Genomic DNA, 20,162 nt, shown 5'->3' with positions numbered 1-20,162 from the left:
CCTCCTGAGCGTGAAGCGCAGGAGCGGACTAGCGGCCGCGGCCGCTGGGAATCTCCGTCCCTCAAAGACAACACGCCGACGGAACGGCTCTCTTTTCCGTCTGTCTGGGCGCACGCTCCGAGCCAGGCCCAGTTCCGGGCACTTGGGTCAAGCAGTGAACCAGAAACGAGGGCCCTCCTCCAGGAGCCTCGCCCCCAGCCACCTGCGCCTTCTTCCCTCAGCCTCGGTCCTGCCGTTTCGTCGCCAGCCTCTTCCCGTGTCCCGCCGGGGCTGCCTGTCTCCCGCTCCTGCGTGTTTCCACCTTACGACCTTCGCGAAGGGGGCGCTTCACGATCCAAGCACGGCTTTCACTTCTGGAGGGCCCGTTGTAGACTCTGCTCAGATAAGGGGCGTTTAAAGCACAGGATCCAGCCGTTCTTTATATGCTCACAATCCCTGTTTTCTCAAGGAGACCCGTTCCATTTCTTTTTTCATGGAGAGGAGCCCTGTCATTTTTGCTTTTGATAAACCTTTCAATTTTTACTACTTTCTTGGTCCTCTGCTGTTCCTGTGTATCCTGTGTACTGTTCTACTGTACCTCAGTACAGAAAGCTGACAATCTCTGACATTGTCTAATCCTTTAAGGAGTTTAGTTTTTTAAAGCTGATTTTGAGCTGATTTGATGGATCTCAGTGAATGATATGAATGGTAATGAGAAGGAGCCTATGTGAGAAGATTGAAGAAATTGTGAACTTTTTAGTATTGACCGTTTCAACAATGTTAATGCTTCTTTTTTTAAAAAAAATTTTTTTATTGAGTTAATGATAGGTTACAATCTTGTGAAATTTCAGTTGTACGTTATTGTCAGTCGTGTTGTAGGTGCACCCCTTCACCCTTTGTGCCCTCCCCCTACCCCGTTTCCCCTGGTAGTCACTAATCTGTTCTCTTTGTCTACTTGTTTAAATTCCTCATATGAGTGGAGTCATACAGAGATTGTCCTTCTCTATGTGGCTTATTTCACTTAGCATAATTCCCTCAAGGTCCATCCATGTTGTTGCGAATGGGACGATTTTATTCTTTTTTACTGCTGAGTAGTATTCCATTGTGTATACATACCATGTCTTCTTTAACCAGTCATCAGTTGATGGGCACTTAGGTTGCTTTCATGTCTTCACTATTGTGAATAATGCTGCGATGAACATAGGGGTGCATGGGACTTTTGAATTGCTGACTTCAAGTTCTTTGGATAGATACCCAGTAGTGGGATGGCTGGGTCATATGGTATTTCTATTTTTAATTTTTTGAGAAATCTCCATACTGTTTTACATAGTCCTGCACCAGTTTGCATTCCCACCAACAGTGTATGAGGGTTCCTTTTTCTCCACAACCTCTCCAACATTTATTTTTTGTTTTGGTTATTTTTGTCATTTTAATGGGTGTAAGGTGCTATCTTAGTGTAGTTTTGATTTGCATTTCCCTGATGATCAGTGATGATGGACATCTTTTCGGGTGCCTATTGGCCACCCATATTTCTTCTTTGGAGGAATGTCTGCTCATGTCTCCTGCCCATTTTTTGATTGGGTTGTTTGGTTTTTTTGTTGTTGAGTTGTGTGAGTTCTTTATATATTATGGATATTAAGCCTTTGTCAGATATATGACTTGCAAATATTTTTTCCCAGGTAGTGGGTTGTTTTCTTGTTTCAATCCTGTTTTCCCTTCCCTTGAAGAAGCTCTTTAGTCTGATGAAGTCCCATTTGTTTATTCTTTCTATTATTTCCCTTGTCTGAGGAGACATGGTGTCTGAAAAGATCCTTTTAATACTGATGTCAAACAGTGTACTGCCTACATTTTCTTCTAGAAGCTTTATGGTTTCAGGTCTCACCTTTAGGTCTTTGATCCATTTTGAGTTTATTTTTGTGAATGGTGAAAAAGAATGGTCAATTTTCATTCTTTTACACGTGGCTTTCCAGTGTCCCCAGCCCCATTTGTTGAAAAAATATTCTTTTCTCTATTGTATGCCCTCAGCTCCTTTGTCAAAGATAAGCTGTCCATAGATGTGTGGTTTTATTTCTGGGCTTTCAGTTCTGATCCATTGATCTGTGCATCTGTTTTTGTACCAGTACCATGCTGTTGTGATTACTGTAGCTTTGTAGTATGCTTTGAAGTCAGGGATTGTGATGCCTCTAGCTTTGTTCTTCTTTCTCAGGATTGCTTTAGCAATTCGGGGTCTTTTGTTCCCCCATATGAATTTTAGGATTCTTTGATCTATTTCTGTAAAGAATGTCATTGGGATTCTGATTCGGATAGCGTCGAATCTCTAGATTACTTTAGGTAGTATGGACATTTTAACTATGTTTATTCTTCCAATCCATGTGCGTGGAATGTCTTTCCATCTCTTTATGTCGTCATCAATTTCTTCAAGAAAGTCTGGTAGTTTTCGTTGTATAGATCTTTCACTTCCTTGGTTAAATTTATCCCAAGGTGTTTTATTCTTTTTGTTGCGATTATGAATGGTATTGTGTTTTTGAGTTCTTCTGTTAGTTCATTGTTAGCGTATAGAAATGCTACTGATTTAAATATGTTGATTTTATACCCTGCAACTTTGCTGTAGTTGTTGATTGTTTCTAATAGTTTTCCCATGGATTCTTTGGGGTTTTCTATATATAAGATCATGTCGTCTGCAAACAGCAAGAGTTTTACTTCTTCGTTGACTATTTAGATTCCTTTTATTTCCTTTGCCTGCCGAATTGCTCTGGCCAACACCTCCAGTACTATGTTGAATAAGAGTGGTGAAAGTGGGCACCCTTGTCTTGTTCCTGTTCTCAGAGGGATGGGTTTCAGTTTTCATCCGTTGAGTATGATGTTGGCTGTGGGTTTGTCATATATGGCCTTTATTATGTTGAGATACTTTCCTTCTATACCCATTTTATTGAGGGTTTTTATCATAAATGGATGTTGGATCTTGTCGAATGCTTTCTCTGCATCTATTGAGATGATCATGTGGTTTTTGTTTCTCATTTTGTTAATGTAGTGAATCACGTTGATTGACTTGCAGATGTTGAACCATCCCTGTGTCCCTGGTATAAATCCCACTTGATCATGGTGTGTAATCTTTTTCATGTATTGCTGTATTCGATTTGCCAAAATTTTGTTGAGGATTTTGCATCTATGTTCATCGGTAATATTGGCCTGTAGTTTTCCTTCTTTGTGTTGTCCTTGTCAGGTTTGGGGATCAGAGTGATGTTGGCTTCATAGAATGTGTTAGGGAGTTCTCCATCTTCCTCGATTTTCTGGAATAGTTTGCGAAGGATAGGTATAAAATCTTGTTTGAATGTTTGGTAGAATTCTCCAGAGAAGCCATCTGGTCCTGGACTCTTATTTTTGGGGAGGTTTTTGATTACTGTTTCTATTTCTTTACTTGTGATTGGTCTATTCAGATTCTCTATTTCTTCCTGATTCAGTTTGGGGAGGTTGTAAGAGTCTAGGAATTTATCCATTTTTTCTAGGTTGTTCAATTTGTTGGCATATAGTTTTTTATAATATTCTCTTATGATCCTTTGTATTTCTTCGGTATCTGTTGTGATTTCTCCTCTCTTGTTTCTAATTTTATTTATTTGAGACTTCTCTGTTTTTCTTAGTGAGTCTGGCTAAGGGTTTGTCGATTTTGTTAATTTTTTCGAAGAACCAACTCTTTGTTTCATTGATCCTTTCTACTGTCTTTTTTGTTTCAATATCATTTATTTCTGCTTTAGTTTTTATTATTTCCCTCCTTCTACTGACTTTGGGCTTTGTTTGTTCTTCTTTATCTAATTCTGTTAGGTGTCGTTTGAGGTTGTTTATGTGAGATTTTTCTTGCTTATTGAGGTGGGCCTGTATTGCAGTGAATTTCCCTCTTAGGACTGCTTTTGCTGCGTCCCAAATGAGTTGGTATGGCGTGTTTTCATTTTCATTTGTCTCCAGATAATATTTGATTTCTTCTTTAATTTCTTCAATAATCCATTGTTTGTTCAGTAGCATGTTGTTTAGTCTCCACATTTTTGCCCCTTTCCCAGCTTTATTCTTGTAGTTGATTTCTAGTTTCATAGCATTATCATCCGAAAAGATGCTCGATATTATTTCAACCCTCTTGAACTTATTGATGCTTGCTTTGTTTCCCAAGATATGGTCTATCCTTGAGAATGTTCCATGCGTGCTTGAGAAGAATGTGTAACCTGCTGTTTTTGGATGAAGTGTTCTATATGTATCTATTAAGTCCATCTGGTCTAATTTTTCATTTAATTCTATAATTTCCTTGTTGATTTTCTGTCTGGATGATCTATCCACTGGTGTTAATGGGGTGTTGAGGTCCCCTACTATTATTGTATTGTTGTTGATGTCTCCTTTTAGTTTTGTTAATAGTTGCTTTACAAATTTTGGTGCTCCTGTGTTGGGTGCATATATATTTATAAGTGTTATGTCATCTTGGTGGAGTGTCCCTTTTATCATTATATATTGCCCCTCTTTGTCTGTCTTTATCTGTTTTGCTTTGAAGTCTACTTTGTCTGATATAAGTATGGCAACACCTGCTTTCTTTTGTTCATTATTAGCTTGGAGTATTGTCTTCCATCCCTTCACTCTGAGTCTGTGTTTGTCTGTGGGGTTGAGGTGTGTTTCCTGGAGGCAGCATATTGTTGGGTCTTGTTCTTTGATCCATCTTGCCACTCTGTGTCTTTTGATTGGAGAGTTCAATCCATTTACATTTAGAGTGATTATTGAAACGTGGGGGCCTACCACTGCCATTTTATCACTTGTTTTCCAGTTCTCTTGCATTTCCTTTGTTTCTCGTCCCATGATTTTTTGATTCCTAATTCAGGTAGGTAAATTTCTGTATTGACTTTCTTCTTGTTTGTAATTTGTGTCTTTATTCTTGTTATTTGTTTAATGGTTACCAGCTCGTTTGTATAACACATCTCATAGATGAGATAGTTCTTTTTCTGATAGCCTCTTATTTCCTTAAATTAAAACGTTCCATCCCTTTTCTCTTCCCCTTCTCGGTTGTTATTGTCAGGTTTTTTTTTTTCCTCTTCCTTCTTGAGTTGTGAGTTTGTGGTTAAAATGACAGGATTATATTTATTTTTGGTGTTTCCCATCCTTTTATCTTTAATGTTTTATTTAACTTTTGCTAACCTGTTCTGATGGAGAGCTCCTACTTTTTGTTATTGTCCTTATACTTATCTTCTTTGTTCTAGGTTTTGTAACCCCTGTCCTTTTTTTGATTTTTCAGGTATGAGGGTCTTCCTGAGCATTTCTTGAAGAGGAGGTCTTATGGCAATGAACTCCCTTAACTTGTTTATCTGGGAAAGTTTTTATTTCTCCATCATATTTGAAGGATATTGTCGCTGGGTAGAGTATTCCTGGCTGCAGGTTTTTGTCCTTCAGAGTTTTAAATATATCATTCCATTCTCTTCTAGCCTGTAAGGTATCTGCTGAGAAATTTGCTGGGGGTTCCTTTGTAGATTATTTTCTTTGTCGTTGACTTTTGCTAGCTTCACTACTATATGCCTTGGGGTTGGTCTTCTCACACTGATAAAGTTTGGAGATCTATTGGCTTCTGTCACATGAAGTTCCATCTCTCTCCCCAGGTTTGGAAAGTTCACAGCGATTATTTCTTTGAACAGACTTTCTGCCCCCTTCTCCTTCTCTTCTCTCTCGGGTATACCTATAATCCTTATGTTGCATCTCCTAATTGAGTCGGATAATTCTCGGAGGGTTTCTTCATTTCTTTTTAGTCTTAGTTCTCTCTCCTCCTCTGTCTGCAGCATTTCTATATTCCTATCCTCCAAATTGCTAATTCTGTCCTCCATATTATCGACCCTACTGTTCAGAGAGTCCAGATTTTTCTTAATCTCCTCCATTGTGTTCTTCATCTCCAGTATTTCTGATTGGTTCTTCTTTATAGTATCAAACTCTTTTCTGACAAAGCTCCTGAACTCGTTGAGCTGTCTATCTGAATTCTCTTTTAACTTGCTGAGTTTTTTAATAATGGCTGTTTTGAATTCATCATCATTTAGGTTATCGATTTCATTGTCTTTGGGATTGTTTTCTGGGTACTTGTCATTTTCCTTCTGTTCTGGAGATTTAATATATTTTTTCATACTGTTTGATGGCGTGGATTTGTGCCTCCACATAGAGATAGAGTTTAGTTACTGCTTCAACTTGTTTCAATTGTTGTGGGGGGGGAGCAGCTGTTTAGACTGCACTGACCAGGAACCCTGTCAGCTGTTACTGACTGGACCTGGGCCCCTCCTCATAGTCACAGTGGTCCCATGTGGTCCCTCATCAGTTGTGGGGGCAATCACAAGGGGGCCTCAGGCTGCTGGTGCCTACTGTTGCAGACCACCTAGATGTGCTCCCTCCTTGAGGTCTGCAGCGGTGTTATGGGCTTTCCCAGCAACCGGGAGCAGGATCACCTATAATCGCAACTCTGTCACTGTCAGAGCCCCCAAGATCTCACTTCTCCACTATAGGTCCCAGCAGAACTATAGGTACCTTCAGCAGTCTGTGGTTAGCTCACCTAGCTGTGCCACTTTTGCCCCAGGGCCTTCCAGCCTTCTGATTGCCGGTCGGGGCCTCTCCACTAGTACTGTGTAGAGGCTTTCGCTGAGGCTGCTGTGGGAACCTGGAGTTTCCCCCTGGGCCAGGAAGCCGGGCCACTGGAGCTCCACCCAGCCCCCAACCACGCCCACAGTATCGCTGGATACCTCTTGCACCCTCTGGGCCACAGCTGGCGTCCGTGAGTCCGGCGGCGGCTGGCGGGCTGCTGACTTGCCCAGGATCCTGCTCTTTGGGAGCCTCCCAGCATTCTGAATGCTGGGCGGGGCCTTTCTGCTAATGGCGAGCAGAGGCTTTCCCTGCCGCCGAGCAGAGGCTTTCCTTGCCACCAGTGCGGGACCCTGGAGATTCCCTCTGGGCTGCGGAGTTGGGCGCTGGAGCTCCACCTGGCCTCCGATCATGCCCATGGGATCTCTGGGTGCCTTTTGCACCCTCTGGGGCACAGCTGGAGTCTGTGAGTCCTGCAGCGACTGGCAGGCTGCTACCTTGCTGGGAATTCTGCTCTTTGGGAGCCTCCCGGCATTCTGAATGCTGGGCGGGGCCTTTCTGCTAATGGCGAGCAGAGGCTTTCCCTGCTGCCGGTGTGGGACTCTGGGGTTTCCCCCTGGGCTTAGGTGTAATCACGAGGGGCTTAGGTAGGGCTGTAGTCACACGTTTCCACCGTCACTCTGCCAGTGAGTGCACACTCCCGCCCTTGGTGTGTGGCGATGCTGTGGGGGAGTCCGCTGGAAGAGAGCCTCTTGCAGGTACTAGGCTGTCCAGAGGTCGGGGGTCAGAGAGTTTTCACCTATCTCCACCTCCTCCGGGGGGGAAGTCCGTCTGCCTTCTGATGTATAGCAGCACGGGTCTCTCAGGCATCCTGAGATGCTATATGGATATCCTTTGTTAACCGATGAATGTCCAATTAGTTGTAGATTCAAAGGGAGAGAGACAAAGAAGACTACTCACTCTGCCATCTTGGCCCCGCCTCCCTATACATATTATTTTTTATGAACTAATTGAGAGTAAAATGGTTAGTACCAGTAATACTTCAGTGTATAATTCCTAAGAACAAATATATTCTCTTAACTGATCACATTGCAATTATCAAAATCAAGACATTATATCATATACAGTGCATTTAAAACCATGAGACTGGATGTCATCACCAACAGAGCGGGTATGAATAGAATAGAGAGGAAGATAAAGGCCTGGGCCCTGGAGCACCCTGCTGTTAGGAGGCCAGGGAGCTGAGGAGGCTGAGAAGGACTGTCAGCAAGTGAAGAGCAGACTAGATAAGAATGGGATTTTTATATTGTACTTTCAAACACCTGTAATGACTTCTTTTTCTTCTTTTCTAGCTGAGTTACGCAATGTGACAAATTGTCAATCTAACCAACCAAGGTAAGGAAAAACCTTGTTGATGAAACCAGAAGAATTAGGGATGTGATATTCTTGAAACAAGCATTTAGCGTGGTAAGGAGTACTTATTTCAGACTTGAGCTTGGTCCTCGGCTGCTTGGAAATTTGGAAAAATCACATCTCCTCCCTCCCACCTGTGCTCTCACTTTCCAGGCTAAGAGATAGAATCAACAACGTAATTCTCCCTTGGGTTGACTTATTTTATTATTGCTCTTAAGAGGGAAATGAGAGACAAGCAGTGCTTGGAGCTCCTTGAAATCAGCTCCCTTTGAGTTGATTTCAAGTAAAGGCTTATGAAGATGATTATCGTGAAGCAGATCAGTAAAGGGTGTGAGTAATGTGAGACTCTTAAAAGAGGTAAATGGGCTTTGTTGGGGAAACCCTTAGTATAGAAACATTAGCTGCAATATGAGACTCAGATCTTTTCTTAGTTTCTTTTCTGCAGTAAACTTAGCTGCTACATTTTTTGTCTTTAGTAATGAAGGTGATGCCATCAAAGTTTTTGTGCGAATTCGTCCACTTACAGAGGGTTCTGGATCAGCCGATGGAGAGCAAAACTTATGCTTATCTTTGCTCTCCTCTACGACTCTCCGGCTGCACTCCAACCCTGAGCCCAAGATCTTCACATTTGATCATGTCGCAGACATGGACACCACTCAGGTAATGAAATTTTGGAAACTTAACTTTCCGTTTGGAAAATATAAGATTCTGTTATATGTGAGGATTTTGTTTCTGGTCTCTTTAGTTTGATAGATTTAAGATAAGGAGGTGCAAACATTCCAAAAATATTTTAAATTTAATTTTACTAAATATTTTTCTTCCTTCATCAAACTTTGTACCAAAATGGCAAGCCTCCCATGCTTTCCCTCTCTGTCCAGTGACGGAGGTTGGTGAAGGTTTACTTTTGAGAGCCACTTGGAGATTGATAAGTACGGTTGAACTGCCTGGTTTAAGGAGAGTGTCTTAGTTCTGGTTGCTGTAACAAAAATGTCGTAGACTAGGTGGCTTAAACAACAAACACTGATTTCTCAGTTTGGAAGGTTGAGAACTCCAGGGTCAAGGCCAGGAGACCCAGTGTCTGGTGAGGACTTGCTTCCTGACTTGCAGACAGCTGCCTTCTCAGTGTGTCCTCACGTGGTGGAGAGAGGAAGAGAGCAAGAGTGTTCTCACATGCGTCTTATAAAGGCGCTGCTCCCGTCATGAGGGGTTCACCCTTGTGACCTAATTACCTCCCTAAGGCCCCATCTCCAAATACCATTACTTTGGGGATTAGAGTTTCAAAATAGGAATTTTGGGGAGGACGCAAACATTCAGTCTATGGCAGGGAGTGATAGATTTAAGATACTATTCTATCAATAACTGCTCTTCTTTCTTTCTTTCTTTTTAAGATTTTATCTTTCCTTTTTCTCCCCAAAGCTCCCTGGTACATAGTTGTATATTCTAGTTGTGGGTCCCTCTAGTGGTGGCATGTGGGATGCCGCCTCAGCATGGCCTGATGAGCAGTGCCATGTCCACGCCCAGGATCCGAACTGGCAAAACCCTGGGCTGTCTAAGCGGAGTGTGCGGACTCAACCACTCGGCCACGTGGTCAGCTCCAATAACTGCTTTTCTAATTAAGGACAATTTAGTTAAGATCTAGTCAGCACTACCCAATAGAACTTTCTGCAGTGGTGGAAATGTTCTGTATCTGTGCTGTCCGTTACAGTAGCCTCTAACCATATGTGGCCCTTAAAGTTTAAATTAATGAAGATTAAATGAAATTTGAAATTCAGCCACATGTGGCTAGTGCATCTGAGAAACTGAATTTCAAATTTTATTTAATCTTCGTTAGTTTAAATTTAAATAGCCACATAAGGCTAATGGCTACCATATTGGACATCACAGATCTCGATTATTCCCTTATACACATGGATGCTTTTGGTTAGATATTTAGATCTTTAGATCTTTTTTCTTTTCATCCAGGGCATGGCTGGATAATGGAAATATAAAGTGAGCCACATATATAATTAAGAATTTTCCAGTAGCCACATTAAAAAAAAATTTAAAAGAAACAGGTCAAATTAGTTTTAATTCTGTATCTTATTTAACCCAGTATATCCAAAATATCATTTCAACATATAGTCAACATAAAGCAAGTTATTAATGAGATATTTTCCATTCTCTTTTTCATGCTCATTCTTCCAAATCTGATATATATTTTACACTTACAACACATCTCAAGTTGGACTAGCCACATTTCAGGTGCTCAACAGCCACATATAGACTCAAGGCCACTGTATTAGACAATGAAGGTCTAGGAATCCCTGCACTGTTGATAAGACTGCGTTTACTTATATGTAAAAAGGAAAATAAAGGGGCTAGGGGCCGGCCCCGTGGCCAAGTGGTTAAGTTTGCGCACTCTACTTCGACGGCCCAGGGTTTCACTGGTCTGGATCCTGGGTGCGGACATGGCACTGCTCATTGAGCCATGCTGAGGTGGTGTACCACGTAGCACAACTGGAAGGACCTACACCTAGAATATACAACTATGTACTGGGGGGTTTTGGAGAGAAGAAGAAAAGAAAAAAAAAGAAAAGAAAAATCAGATATAGATTATTTAGTACAAGCTTGTGAGAAAAGCACTGATGAAAATATAGGGCTATGTATTTTATGCTAATACTAGTATAATGTTTGCATGCAGTGTGCTAAACAAAATTCTGTATAAACTCTAGATGTGAGCTTTAAATCTATAATTGCATAGGAGATTAACGGGTATAATTATGTTTAAAGTTTTATCATCTTACGTGTTTTATCCTTTTTTCCATAGAGGATATAATTTTCATTTTCACAAGTATTTAAAAAAGTCTAAGCACACAATTCTTTTTGTTATATTTTAGAGTGTGGTTTAGTAAAAATGTTTTCATTTTTATGAAATGTTAACATTTGGTGCTTACGTTTGTAGGAGTCTGTGTTCTCGGCTGTGGCCAAAGGCATTGTGGAGTCTTGCATGAGCGGTTATAATGGTACCATCTTTGCATAGTAAGTTGTTGACTGTGTCCTTATAGAAAGGTACTGTAATAAATGCTTCTATTCATTTTCTATGGCTGCTGTAACAAATTACCACGAACTTAGTGGCTTGAAACAACACATTTATTATCTTTAGGTTCTGTAGGTCAGAAGTCTGACACGGGTCTCACTGAGCTAAAATGAAGGTTCAGCAGGGCTGTGTTCCTTTCTGGAAGCTCTAGGGGAGAATCCATTTCCTGGCCTTTTCCAGCTTCTAGGGGCCACCCGTGTTACTTGGCTCCCAGCCCCCTTACCTATACTGAAAGCTGACAACATGCTTCTCCAGCTCTTCCTTGGTCACATCTCCCTCTGACTGCAGCTGAGACAGGGTCTCTAATTTTAAGGACACATGTGATGAGCTTGGCCCCACCTGGATAATCACAGTGGCAGGGATATTAAACTCCACCTTCTGGACAGGAGAGTATCTACATATGTTATTTGGAATTCTTCTGTTAGGAAGATTCATCTCTTCCTCCATATTTATTCAAATATTTATTTACATGGTATGGACTCGTGTATTTATTTTATACTTTGGGTTATAATCCAGTACTACATTGTTTTTATTTTGTTGCTCATATTCTTCTAGCTCGGCCATTGGGAACTATTTGAGATTGGTTTCTGTGTCCCTTTGGCATGTCACATCCTTTTGTTTTTTGAGCACTTCCTTACTTTAGGTTGCTACAAGATGCTCCTGGCTCATCTTATATTTTCCCTGTCCTAGACCTAGAATTGGTCATTTCACCAAGGAGCCCTGGTTCCTTTTATTGGAGAATAGTATTTAGAAACCAAGATCTGGGCACTAGGTGTGCTTGTTGCTACTGGAGTATCAATGCTTCTAGGCCTTCTCAGCAGACAGAGCTAGGTAATTTATGTGTGTGTACTAAGTCATGAATACAGGCATATCCATAATTGTTTCTGTATCTATGCATGTGTATATATGTTAAGCTAAACTTCAGTTCATACTGATGTCTCTGAGTCTAATCCAAGGGTTTAGAATCCACATGAGTTTATTCTAGAATCCTGTGAATCCACAGGGTTCATTCTAGCCTTCTTTTCTTGTTTGTCTGTAACTTCCCATTCTGACAGCAAAAGGTTCTATCATCCATTTATTTATTTGTTCAACCCCGGTACACAGGTAGAGCAATTTCAGAATTGTTAGCCTCTATCCCTGTGAGAAATGAATCTACTGAGTACAGTGTTTATGTACAGATACCCCTTTTTTTATGCCTTACAATTTCCTATCAAAACCTCATTTTCTAAAGTTACTTAGGTCAGCTTCTTTTCCACCTAGCCCCTTCAGCACAGTTGTGTCATGCTTTTGTAATACACTTAGCTGCGTTCCATCCTGGGATCTCCAGCATCCTGGTTGATGTGTTTTGTTTTTTTTTAAAGATTTTATTTTTCCTTTTTTTCCCAAAGCCCCCTGGTACATAGTTGTGTATTTTTAGTTGTGGGTCCTTCTAGTTGTGGCATGTGGATGCTGCCTCAGCATGGCTTGATGAGTGGTGCTATGTCTGCACCCAGGATTCAAACTGGCAAAACCCTGGGTCACCGAAGCAGAGCACGTGAACTTCACCACTTGGCCATGGGGCCGGCCCCAGGTTGATGTGTTTTGCTTCTTTATGTAGTTGCATACTTTAGAGTTCACCCTTTGTGATGTACAGTTGTATAGTGTCTTAACAAATGCAGAGAGCCATGTATTTGTCACCCCAGTGCTGAAGAGAACAGTTCCTTTACCTTAAAAGTTCCACGTTTGTCCCCTTTGAGGTCAGCCACTCCTTCTCCCAACCCCTGACATCCAGGGTACACTAATATATTTTCCATTCCTATAGTTTTGCCTTTTCCAGAGGGTTATATGAATGGAATCATACAGTATGTAGACTTTTGGATCTGGCTTTTTTCTTTTGGTAAAATTCATTTAAGCTTCGTTTATGTTGTTGCATGCATCAATAGCTTATTCTTATTAGCTTATTCCAACCCCCCCCCCCTTTTTTTGGTTGTATAGTGTTTTATTGTATAGCTGTATCACATTTTGTTTATCCATTCCCCTGTTAAAGGATATCTTGGTTGCTTCCAGTTTTTAGGAATTACGAATAAAGTTGCTACAAACATTCGAATATTGGTTTTTGTGTGAACATACGTTTTCAGATCACTTGAGTAAATACCTAGGAAGGCAATTGCTGAGTCATGTGGTAAGTTTATGATTAACTTTTATGAGAAACTGCCAAACTGTCTTCCAAAATGTATGTTTAAAGTGAGTAATGATCCTGAATTTCTAAATGTTGGCAGCCGTAAAATATTGCTACAGGTTTAATATTGGAATGTAAGCTGGAAGTCCAGAAGGCATTGTGACAACCTTGGCATTTATTCACGGTGAATTTTAGTATCATTTTAGATTTATTTTGTAAGTAGGAATATAATTTGTAATATAATTTTTTCTTCTTCTAGCAATAGAGTTTGTAATTTTATTTCAAACTAGAGGTTTTTAATAGTATGTAATGAATTCTATAATTCATTTTGAGCAGCTGATGTTTTGTGTGTGTGTGCGCGCTCCTAGTTCATCTATAATTGACTCAAAACACAAAAAAATATAAAATACATTAAGAAGTTTAAAGCTTAGCCTCCTTTTGCACCTACATTCTTCTTTGAAAATCTGCCTTTCCTTTCATGCTTATTTTTCAGTCATGTTCAGCAGGACTCAATGTTCTCTCTTGAGTGATGAGGCAAATAACTATTTTCTCGTGTCTTCTCAAGAGAAAAATGATTTTTTTTTTTACGGAATGTTTTGAGTGGTAAAGTTAAAAAATGAATTGGAAGTAAGAGCCACAATTGCCAGAGATTATAAATCTTCAGAACTGTTTTCTTTGAAGTGTCTGTAGGCATACTAGTTGTAATGTTTAATTTGTGGCATATTCATTAATAACTTAATGAAAATTGCTTTTGGCAGTCGAGGGTAGGAATGAGAAACACTTGGAGAGAAATGAGCGTCTGACTAGGTGGTTAGATGAGCATACTTCCTGGTTTACCTAAGACGGTCCTGATTCTAGAGTAGTTGTTAGTAGTGTCGCCTTCACTTTCAAGTAGGGGACTCAATAATGTCCGTTCTCGTTCTGAGTTACTAAAGAACTTTTTTTCCTACTTCCGAAAGAAACAGGTAGACAGCTAGACCATACTGTTTTCTATCTTTTGGGACATTTAACCAGAAAGTAAATTCAAAATTTCATATTGTACTGTGAATCCAAGCTAAAGACATTTGACACCCTGGTTAACATCTTTCTTCAACAAACTTTTTTATGTTTAGTTTTTTATTATTCCTGTTTCTTGGGATAACCAAGGAGATACAACACTGTGAATAAAAATCAAACCTATAGCTTAAAGATTTTTAAATTGCTGTATTTTTAAATGAAGACATTTTAGTATCTTTTAAAGGCAGAATTTAGGAAAAGAATTGCTGCTTTAGAATAGCAAAAATTGGAAATAAAAGTCCAGATTCTGGTTAAATAAATTATATGTTCGTGGAATACAATGCAGCTATTAAAAATAATGAGGTAGATCTCTACTGACTTAGAAAAACAGGTTGCAGAACACTATTGAAGAGCATCATTCCAATTTTGTAAATAAAAATTTGATAAGGGGCTGGCCCCATGGCTGAGTGGTTAAAGTTCCACTTTGACAGCCGGAGTTCACAGGTTTGGATCCCTGATGCAGACCTACTCCACTCATCAGCCCTGCTGTGGAGGAATCCCACATACAAAACATAGAGGAAAATTGGCTCAGATGTTAGCTCAGGGTGAATCTTCCTCACCAAAAAAAGAAAAAAAATTAGATGAAAACTCTGATGGCTGTGTTTGTGTAATCTGGAAGCATACCAGACAATTAATAGTGGTTAGCTCTTGTGGTAGAATAGGAGAGAAAGAAAATGGATCATTCACTTTTTACCTAATATAATTTTTAAAAAGAGGGAAAATAAGCTCTTTGTGGGGAAAACATATATACTAATAGACCATATTAAAAAAGGGGGTAGGGGGCCCACCCGGTGGCGCAGCGGTTAAGTGTGCACATTCAGCTTCTTGGCGGCCCTGGGTTCGCCGGTTCAGATCCCGGGTGCGGACATGGCACCGCTTGGCACGCCATGCTTTGGCAGGCATCCCACTATAAAGTGGAGGAAGATGGGCACGGATGTTAGCTCAGGGCCAGTCTTCCTCAGCAAAAAGAGGAGGATTGACAGCAGATGTTAGCTGAGGGCTAATCTTCCTCAAAAAAATAAAATAAAATAAAATAGGAGAGTAGTCTTTTAAATTTCATGTGTAATAATACTACATAAAACATTCTTCTTTTACAGTGGACAGACTGGCTCAGGGAAAACGTTTACTATGATGGGTAAGTAAATTGAAGATTAACATTTGCTGCCTTAGTCTGCTCTTTCTGCGATGACAGCACCTAGTACATTTTTTGAGAAGGCATAATTTCTATATATGATGTTGACCTCGTAAAATGAGGGCTGATCCCAGGCTTCTGTCAGATTGTGAGTTCCAGGATGGCAAAGTCTGTGTTTGCAGCTATGTTCCCAGCTCAATGCTGGGCACAAAATAGGTTCTCAATGGACAGTTTTTGAGTTGGGTTTAATGAAGTTTTATGTATTTATATCTGTATAACCTCTACCCAGATCAAGATTCCTGGTCAGTAACGACTCCCACCCCCATCCCCTGAAGTGTGCGTCCCTCTGACTTCTGTCATTATTAGTTTTGCTTGTTTTTGGATTTTTACAAATGAAAATTTACTGTATGTACTCTTTTATGTCTGGCTTCTTTCTCTCAGCGTTCAGTTTCTAAGATTCGCTCATGTTGCTGCATGAAGCAGTTTATTTCCATTTCTGTATAATATATTATTGTATGAATATACCACAAATCTTCCATTCTACTGTTGATAGACGTTTGGATTATTTCCAGTTTGGGACCATGTGAATAGTGCTGCTGTGCACATTTTTTCTTGTATGTGTCTTTTAAAGTCAGTTCTGTTGGATATATATCTGGGAGTGGAATTGCTGTGTCAACGCATGAGACCCAATCTCATATGCAATAAGTAAAGTACAATTATTTGGTGTTTCTGCCCATATTGCTACCTGGCAGTAGGAAAAATTTGAAGCTTGGTACCTACATGGATTTTTTAATTTACCAAACAACTACTTTTTAAAATTGTGGGCCTTTCCTTCAGTCCTATTGATAAGTAGTTTCTATTATGTGATCTCTCACGGACCAAAATTTAACTTATTTGGGGGCACAAATAGAAAAGTGATTATACAGTGTGTCATCTTATTTCTGTATGAATGGCCTTTCAGTGTTACCATTTTGAAGGACTCCTATAATAGAATAAAAAAGAATTGCCAAATACTTTTTTTTTACATTTTTTTAGGGCCATCTGAATCTGATAATTTTTCTCATAACCTGAGAGGAGTAATCCCACGAAGTTTTGAATATTTGTTTTCCTTAATTGATCGTGAAAAAGAGAAGGTAAAACTTACTGTAAAATTAAAGCAGTTCTATGAAGTACCTGGTTTTGAGTAGTTAGCTACTAATAATTGGCTCATGATACATGGAGGGGTGCTACTTTACAATGTGGATAGGCTAGTGTGGGACAAAAAAACCTTTCAATTCTTAAGGTAAGATTAAGGATTCTGAGGTTTTTAATCTTCTAAAAGTTTTTAGCTTATAAAACATACATCATTCGTGAGCTTGGATTGCTGGCGTAAAAGAGAGAAGAATGTAATGCTTCTTAGGCTCTCAGGTTTTGCAAGAGAGAAGGTGTAGAGAAAACCTTAACTGAGGAAAACAGAGATTCACTGGGCTGCATCACCTACCTGTACCTAGGCTCACGGTTGACTGTGGATGTCCGTAGATGTTCATGACGTTCAGTAGTGATGGGCTCTTCCTTACCTCCTTTGCAGACCTGCTGCCACGTGACAGTGATCTACTTGCTCCACATGTGGTGTGGCTCCATCATCCTGGGGATGTGGGCTTTCCTCTCCCATTGGCTCCCACGTTGGGCCATTCTCAGGATTGTGCTTCTTTAGGTTGGCAAATTCCAGGCTTAAGAGCCATTCGTGTTATATGTTCTATTCTATAAAGGAGTTTGATGTATACCTTTGGTTTACCATTTACTCCTTTGCAGAAACTGTCTCTAACCATTGCAATTAGACATGCACAGTGCATGCTGGTGACATAAGTTTAGTGCCATGTGTTTCTCTGGTTAAAAATTCTATAGAGAGCTTTTAACATAAATTATTTTTGGTCTTGTAAAGAATATAACAGTTGCTTCAAGTAAAACTTTATGAGGAAGTTCAATATATAAGACATAAAAATGGAATTGCCCATCTGGATTGCCAAATTCCCATCTTCCTGTCTTGGTTCTAAGGCATCTCTGGAAACTTCTGAGGCTCTTGGGATCACAGTGATGCTGCTTTAAAATGTAGTGATGTGTTAAAACTAGTTATGTAAATTTTTTAACTGACTTAGGTATTTTACATCATGTAAAGGATAATATTGTAGGAAATTTACACCTTATGAAACAAGTGAAAGATTAATGCTATGAAAGATAATGAAAGATAGGGATGATCTCATGAAAATAACATCTAGACGAGGCTTCTCTTTTACAGGCTGGAGGTGGAAAGAGTTTCCTATGTAAGTGTTCCTTTATTGAAATCTACAATGAGCAGATTTATGACCTACTGGACTCTGCATCGGCTGGACTATACTTAAGGGAGCATATCAAGAAGGGAGTCTTTGTTGTTGGTGCCGTAGAGCAGGTGGTGACCTCAGCTGCTGAAGCCTATCAGGTACTCTGCCTTGAGCAGTTCAATCCTTAGACAACATAGCATGCTGTGAAGAGCACCTTGATCTCAAAAAAAGCAAGAATTGAACTACTAAAAATACTTTGTAAAAGCCTAATACAGAATGTTCATGAGAAGAAAAGAGAAAAGAATATGACAGTGTTTTGTAGATCTCCCCTTAGATAGAACTTTAAGCCTCTTGATTTTGCGTTATTTTGGTGCTATTCTTTCCAATCAGGTGCTCTTAAAAACCACCCTGTAGATCCCTTGGGGACAATTTGTTAGTGTCCATGTTTTTTCAGTGGTTCCTCCTGGGAGCTGTCGCTTTCAGGAGCCCCTGGGATCTCTGCCCTTTAAAACAGCTGGCTGTTCTTTTCCTTTTATTTGCTACCCTGTTTACCTACTAAGTGTCAAAAGCCAACAATTTTTGAGCATTCAGCTCAGGACAACAAACCTCTTGAAAAGAATTTATAAAATATTCTACTCACATTTTCATAGATCCTGACCTGGGCAATTGATTTTAAACAATTTTTTATTATGTAATATTTGATACATACAAAATATTGCCACATGCATGAGTTACCGAGGATAATGTTAAAATGAACTTGTGGGGGCTCATTAGACAATTTAAGACCCAAATACCACCAATACTGGCCCATCTACCTGTGTGCTCCTCCCTGTCTCACATCCCTCGTTCCTCCCTAAACTTAAGCACCATGCTGAATGTCATCCTTTTCTTCCACTTTTAAATCAAATTTGTATGTATTGCTTAATATGTTGGCTTTTGCATTTTAAAAATGGTATGTATTTAGCCTTCTGTGACTTTTTTAAACTCAGGATGGTTTATGAAATTTATCTATGTTGCATTTCATTTATTTTTGTGGCTGTATAATATTCCATTGTGTAAATATAATATATGTTATGTATCTCTCTCAGTTTATTAATTTATTCTTCCATCTTTGGCAAGTCTCCTGATTCAAACTTTTTAAACTATCACTCTTCCAGTAAAAGAGAGGTTTTACTTGTGACTCAGTGTATGTATGTATACATACTCAAAAAATTGTGTTAGGGCCTGGCCCAGTGGCATAGTGGTTAAGCATGTTCCCCTTCAGCGGCCCAGGGTTCACAGGTTCAGATCCCGGGTGCCAACCTATACCACTCATCAAGCCTTGATGTGGTGACAGCTCACATACAAAATAGAAGAGGATTGGCAACAGATGTTAGCTCAGGGCCAATCCTCCTCACCAGAAAAAAGACAAATTGTGTTGGGATTTTGATTGGGATTGCATTGCAGTTATAGACCAGTTTGGAGGGATTGACTCTTTACAATATTGAGTCCACACATGAACGTGGTATGTCTATTCATTTATTTAGGTCTTTACTGTCTTGCAATATAATAATTTTCTCCATGAAAGTCTTACCTTTTTTGGTTAGCTTTATTCTAATATACCTTATTTTTTTTGTTGCTCTTGTAGATAATCTCTTTTTAAATTATGTTTTGTTTGATGTGTACAGAAATGCAGTTGACTATTATAGAATGCTTTTATAATCAACCACGTTGCTAACTATCCTATAAAATCAAGAGTGTGTATCAAATTTTATCAGGGGCTGGCCCAGTGGCGTAGTGGTTAGGTTCACGCACTCCACTTTAGTGGCCAAGGGTTCACGGGTTCGGATCCTGAATGTGGTCCTACATGCCACTCATCAAGCCATGCTGTGGTGGTATGCCACATATAAAATAGACAAAGATTGCCACAGATGTTAGCTCAGGGCCAATCTTCCTCAAGCAAAATAGGAAGATTGGCAACAGATGTTAGCTCAGTGCCAATCTTCCTCACTAAAAGAACAAAAAACAAACAAAATTTATCAGATGCTTTTTCTCCCTCTATTGAGATGAGCATGTGGTTTTTCTCCTTTAACATGTTAACATGATAAAGTATTGGATTAGATTTGCTAATATTTTGTTTAGGATTTTTCATCAGTGTTAAAGATTGAGATCCACTTGTAATTTTCCTTTTCCTATTATCACCTTTATTTTCTGTAAGTTTGTATGATTGGAATGACCTGTTCTTAAAAAGTATTGTAGAACTCATCCCCAGAATCATCTGGGCCCTGTGTTTTGTGAGAAGATTTTTAATTACAGATGAAAATACTTTAATAGGGCTATGCAGGCATTATATCTCTTCTTGGGTCATTTTTGATAAGTTACGTATTCCTAGAAAAATTTCAGTTTCGTCTGAGTTTTCAAATATATTGGCATAAAGTTGTTCCTAGTATTCTCATTTTTTAAATCTTTGCTATATCTACAATTTTCTTCTCT

General features: G+C 39.6%; 1 protein-coding gene across 3 annotated transcripts in view; it reads left to right on the top strand.

The window, feature by feature from the left end:
• KIF15 (kinesin family member 15) overlaps nucleotides 1–20,162 on the top strand; it is a 62,181-nt gene that overhangs the window by 3,312 nt on the left and 38,707 nt on the right. For all 3 annotated transcript variants that reach the window (XR_006891729.1, XM_046684009.1, XM_046684023.1), the window contains exons 2-7: nucleotides 7,911–7,953; nucleotides 8,448–8,631; nucleotides 10,913–10,989; nucleotides 15,359–15,396; nucleotides 16,429–16,526; nucleotides 17,669–17,848. Coding sequence is in view for 2 of the 3 variants with exons in the window: in XM_046684009.1 (XP_046539965.1) it covers nucleotides 7,911–7,953; nucleotides 8,448–8,631; nucleotides 10,913–10,989; nucleotides 15,359–15,396; nucleotides 16,429–16,526; nucleotides 17,669–17,848 (620 nt within the window). In the remaining variant the exon portion in view is untranslated. The remainder of the gene's footprint in view (nucleotides 1–7,910; nucleotides 7,954–8,447; nucleotides 8,632–10,912; nucleotides 10,990–15,358; nucleotides 15,397–16,428; nucleotides 16,527–17,668; nucleotides 17,849–20,162) is intronic.

The sequence above is a fragment of the Equus quagga genome, chromosome 1 (assembly GCF_021613505.1).
Source record: "Equus quagga isolate Etosha38 chromosome 1, UCLA_HA_Equagga_1.0, whole genome shotgun sequence".
NCBI classification, from domain to species: Eukaryota; Metazoa; Chordata; class Mammalia; order Perissodactyla; family Equidae; genus Equus; species Equus quagga.
The sequence above is the reverse complement of the archived record's forward strand: the minus strand, read 5'-3'. Positions and strand labels throughout refer to the sequence as shown.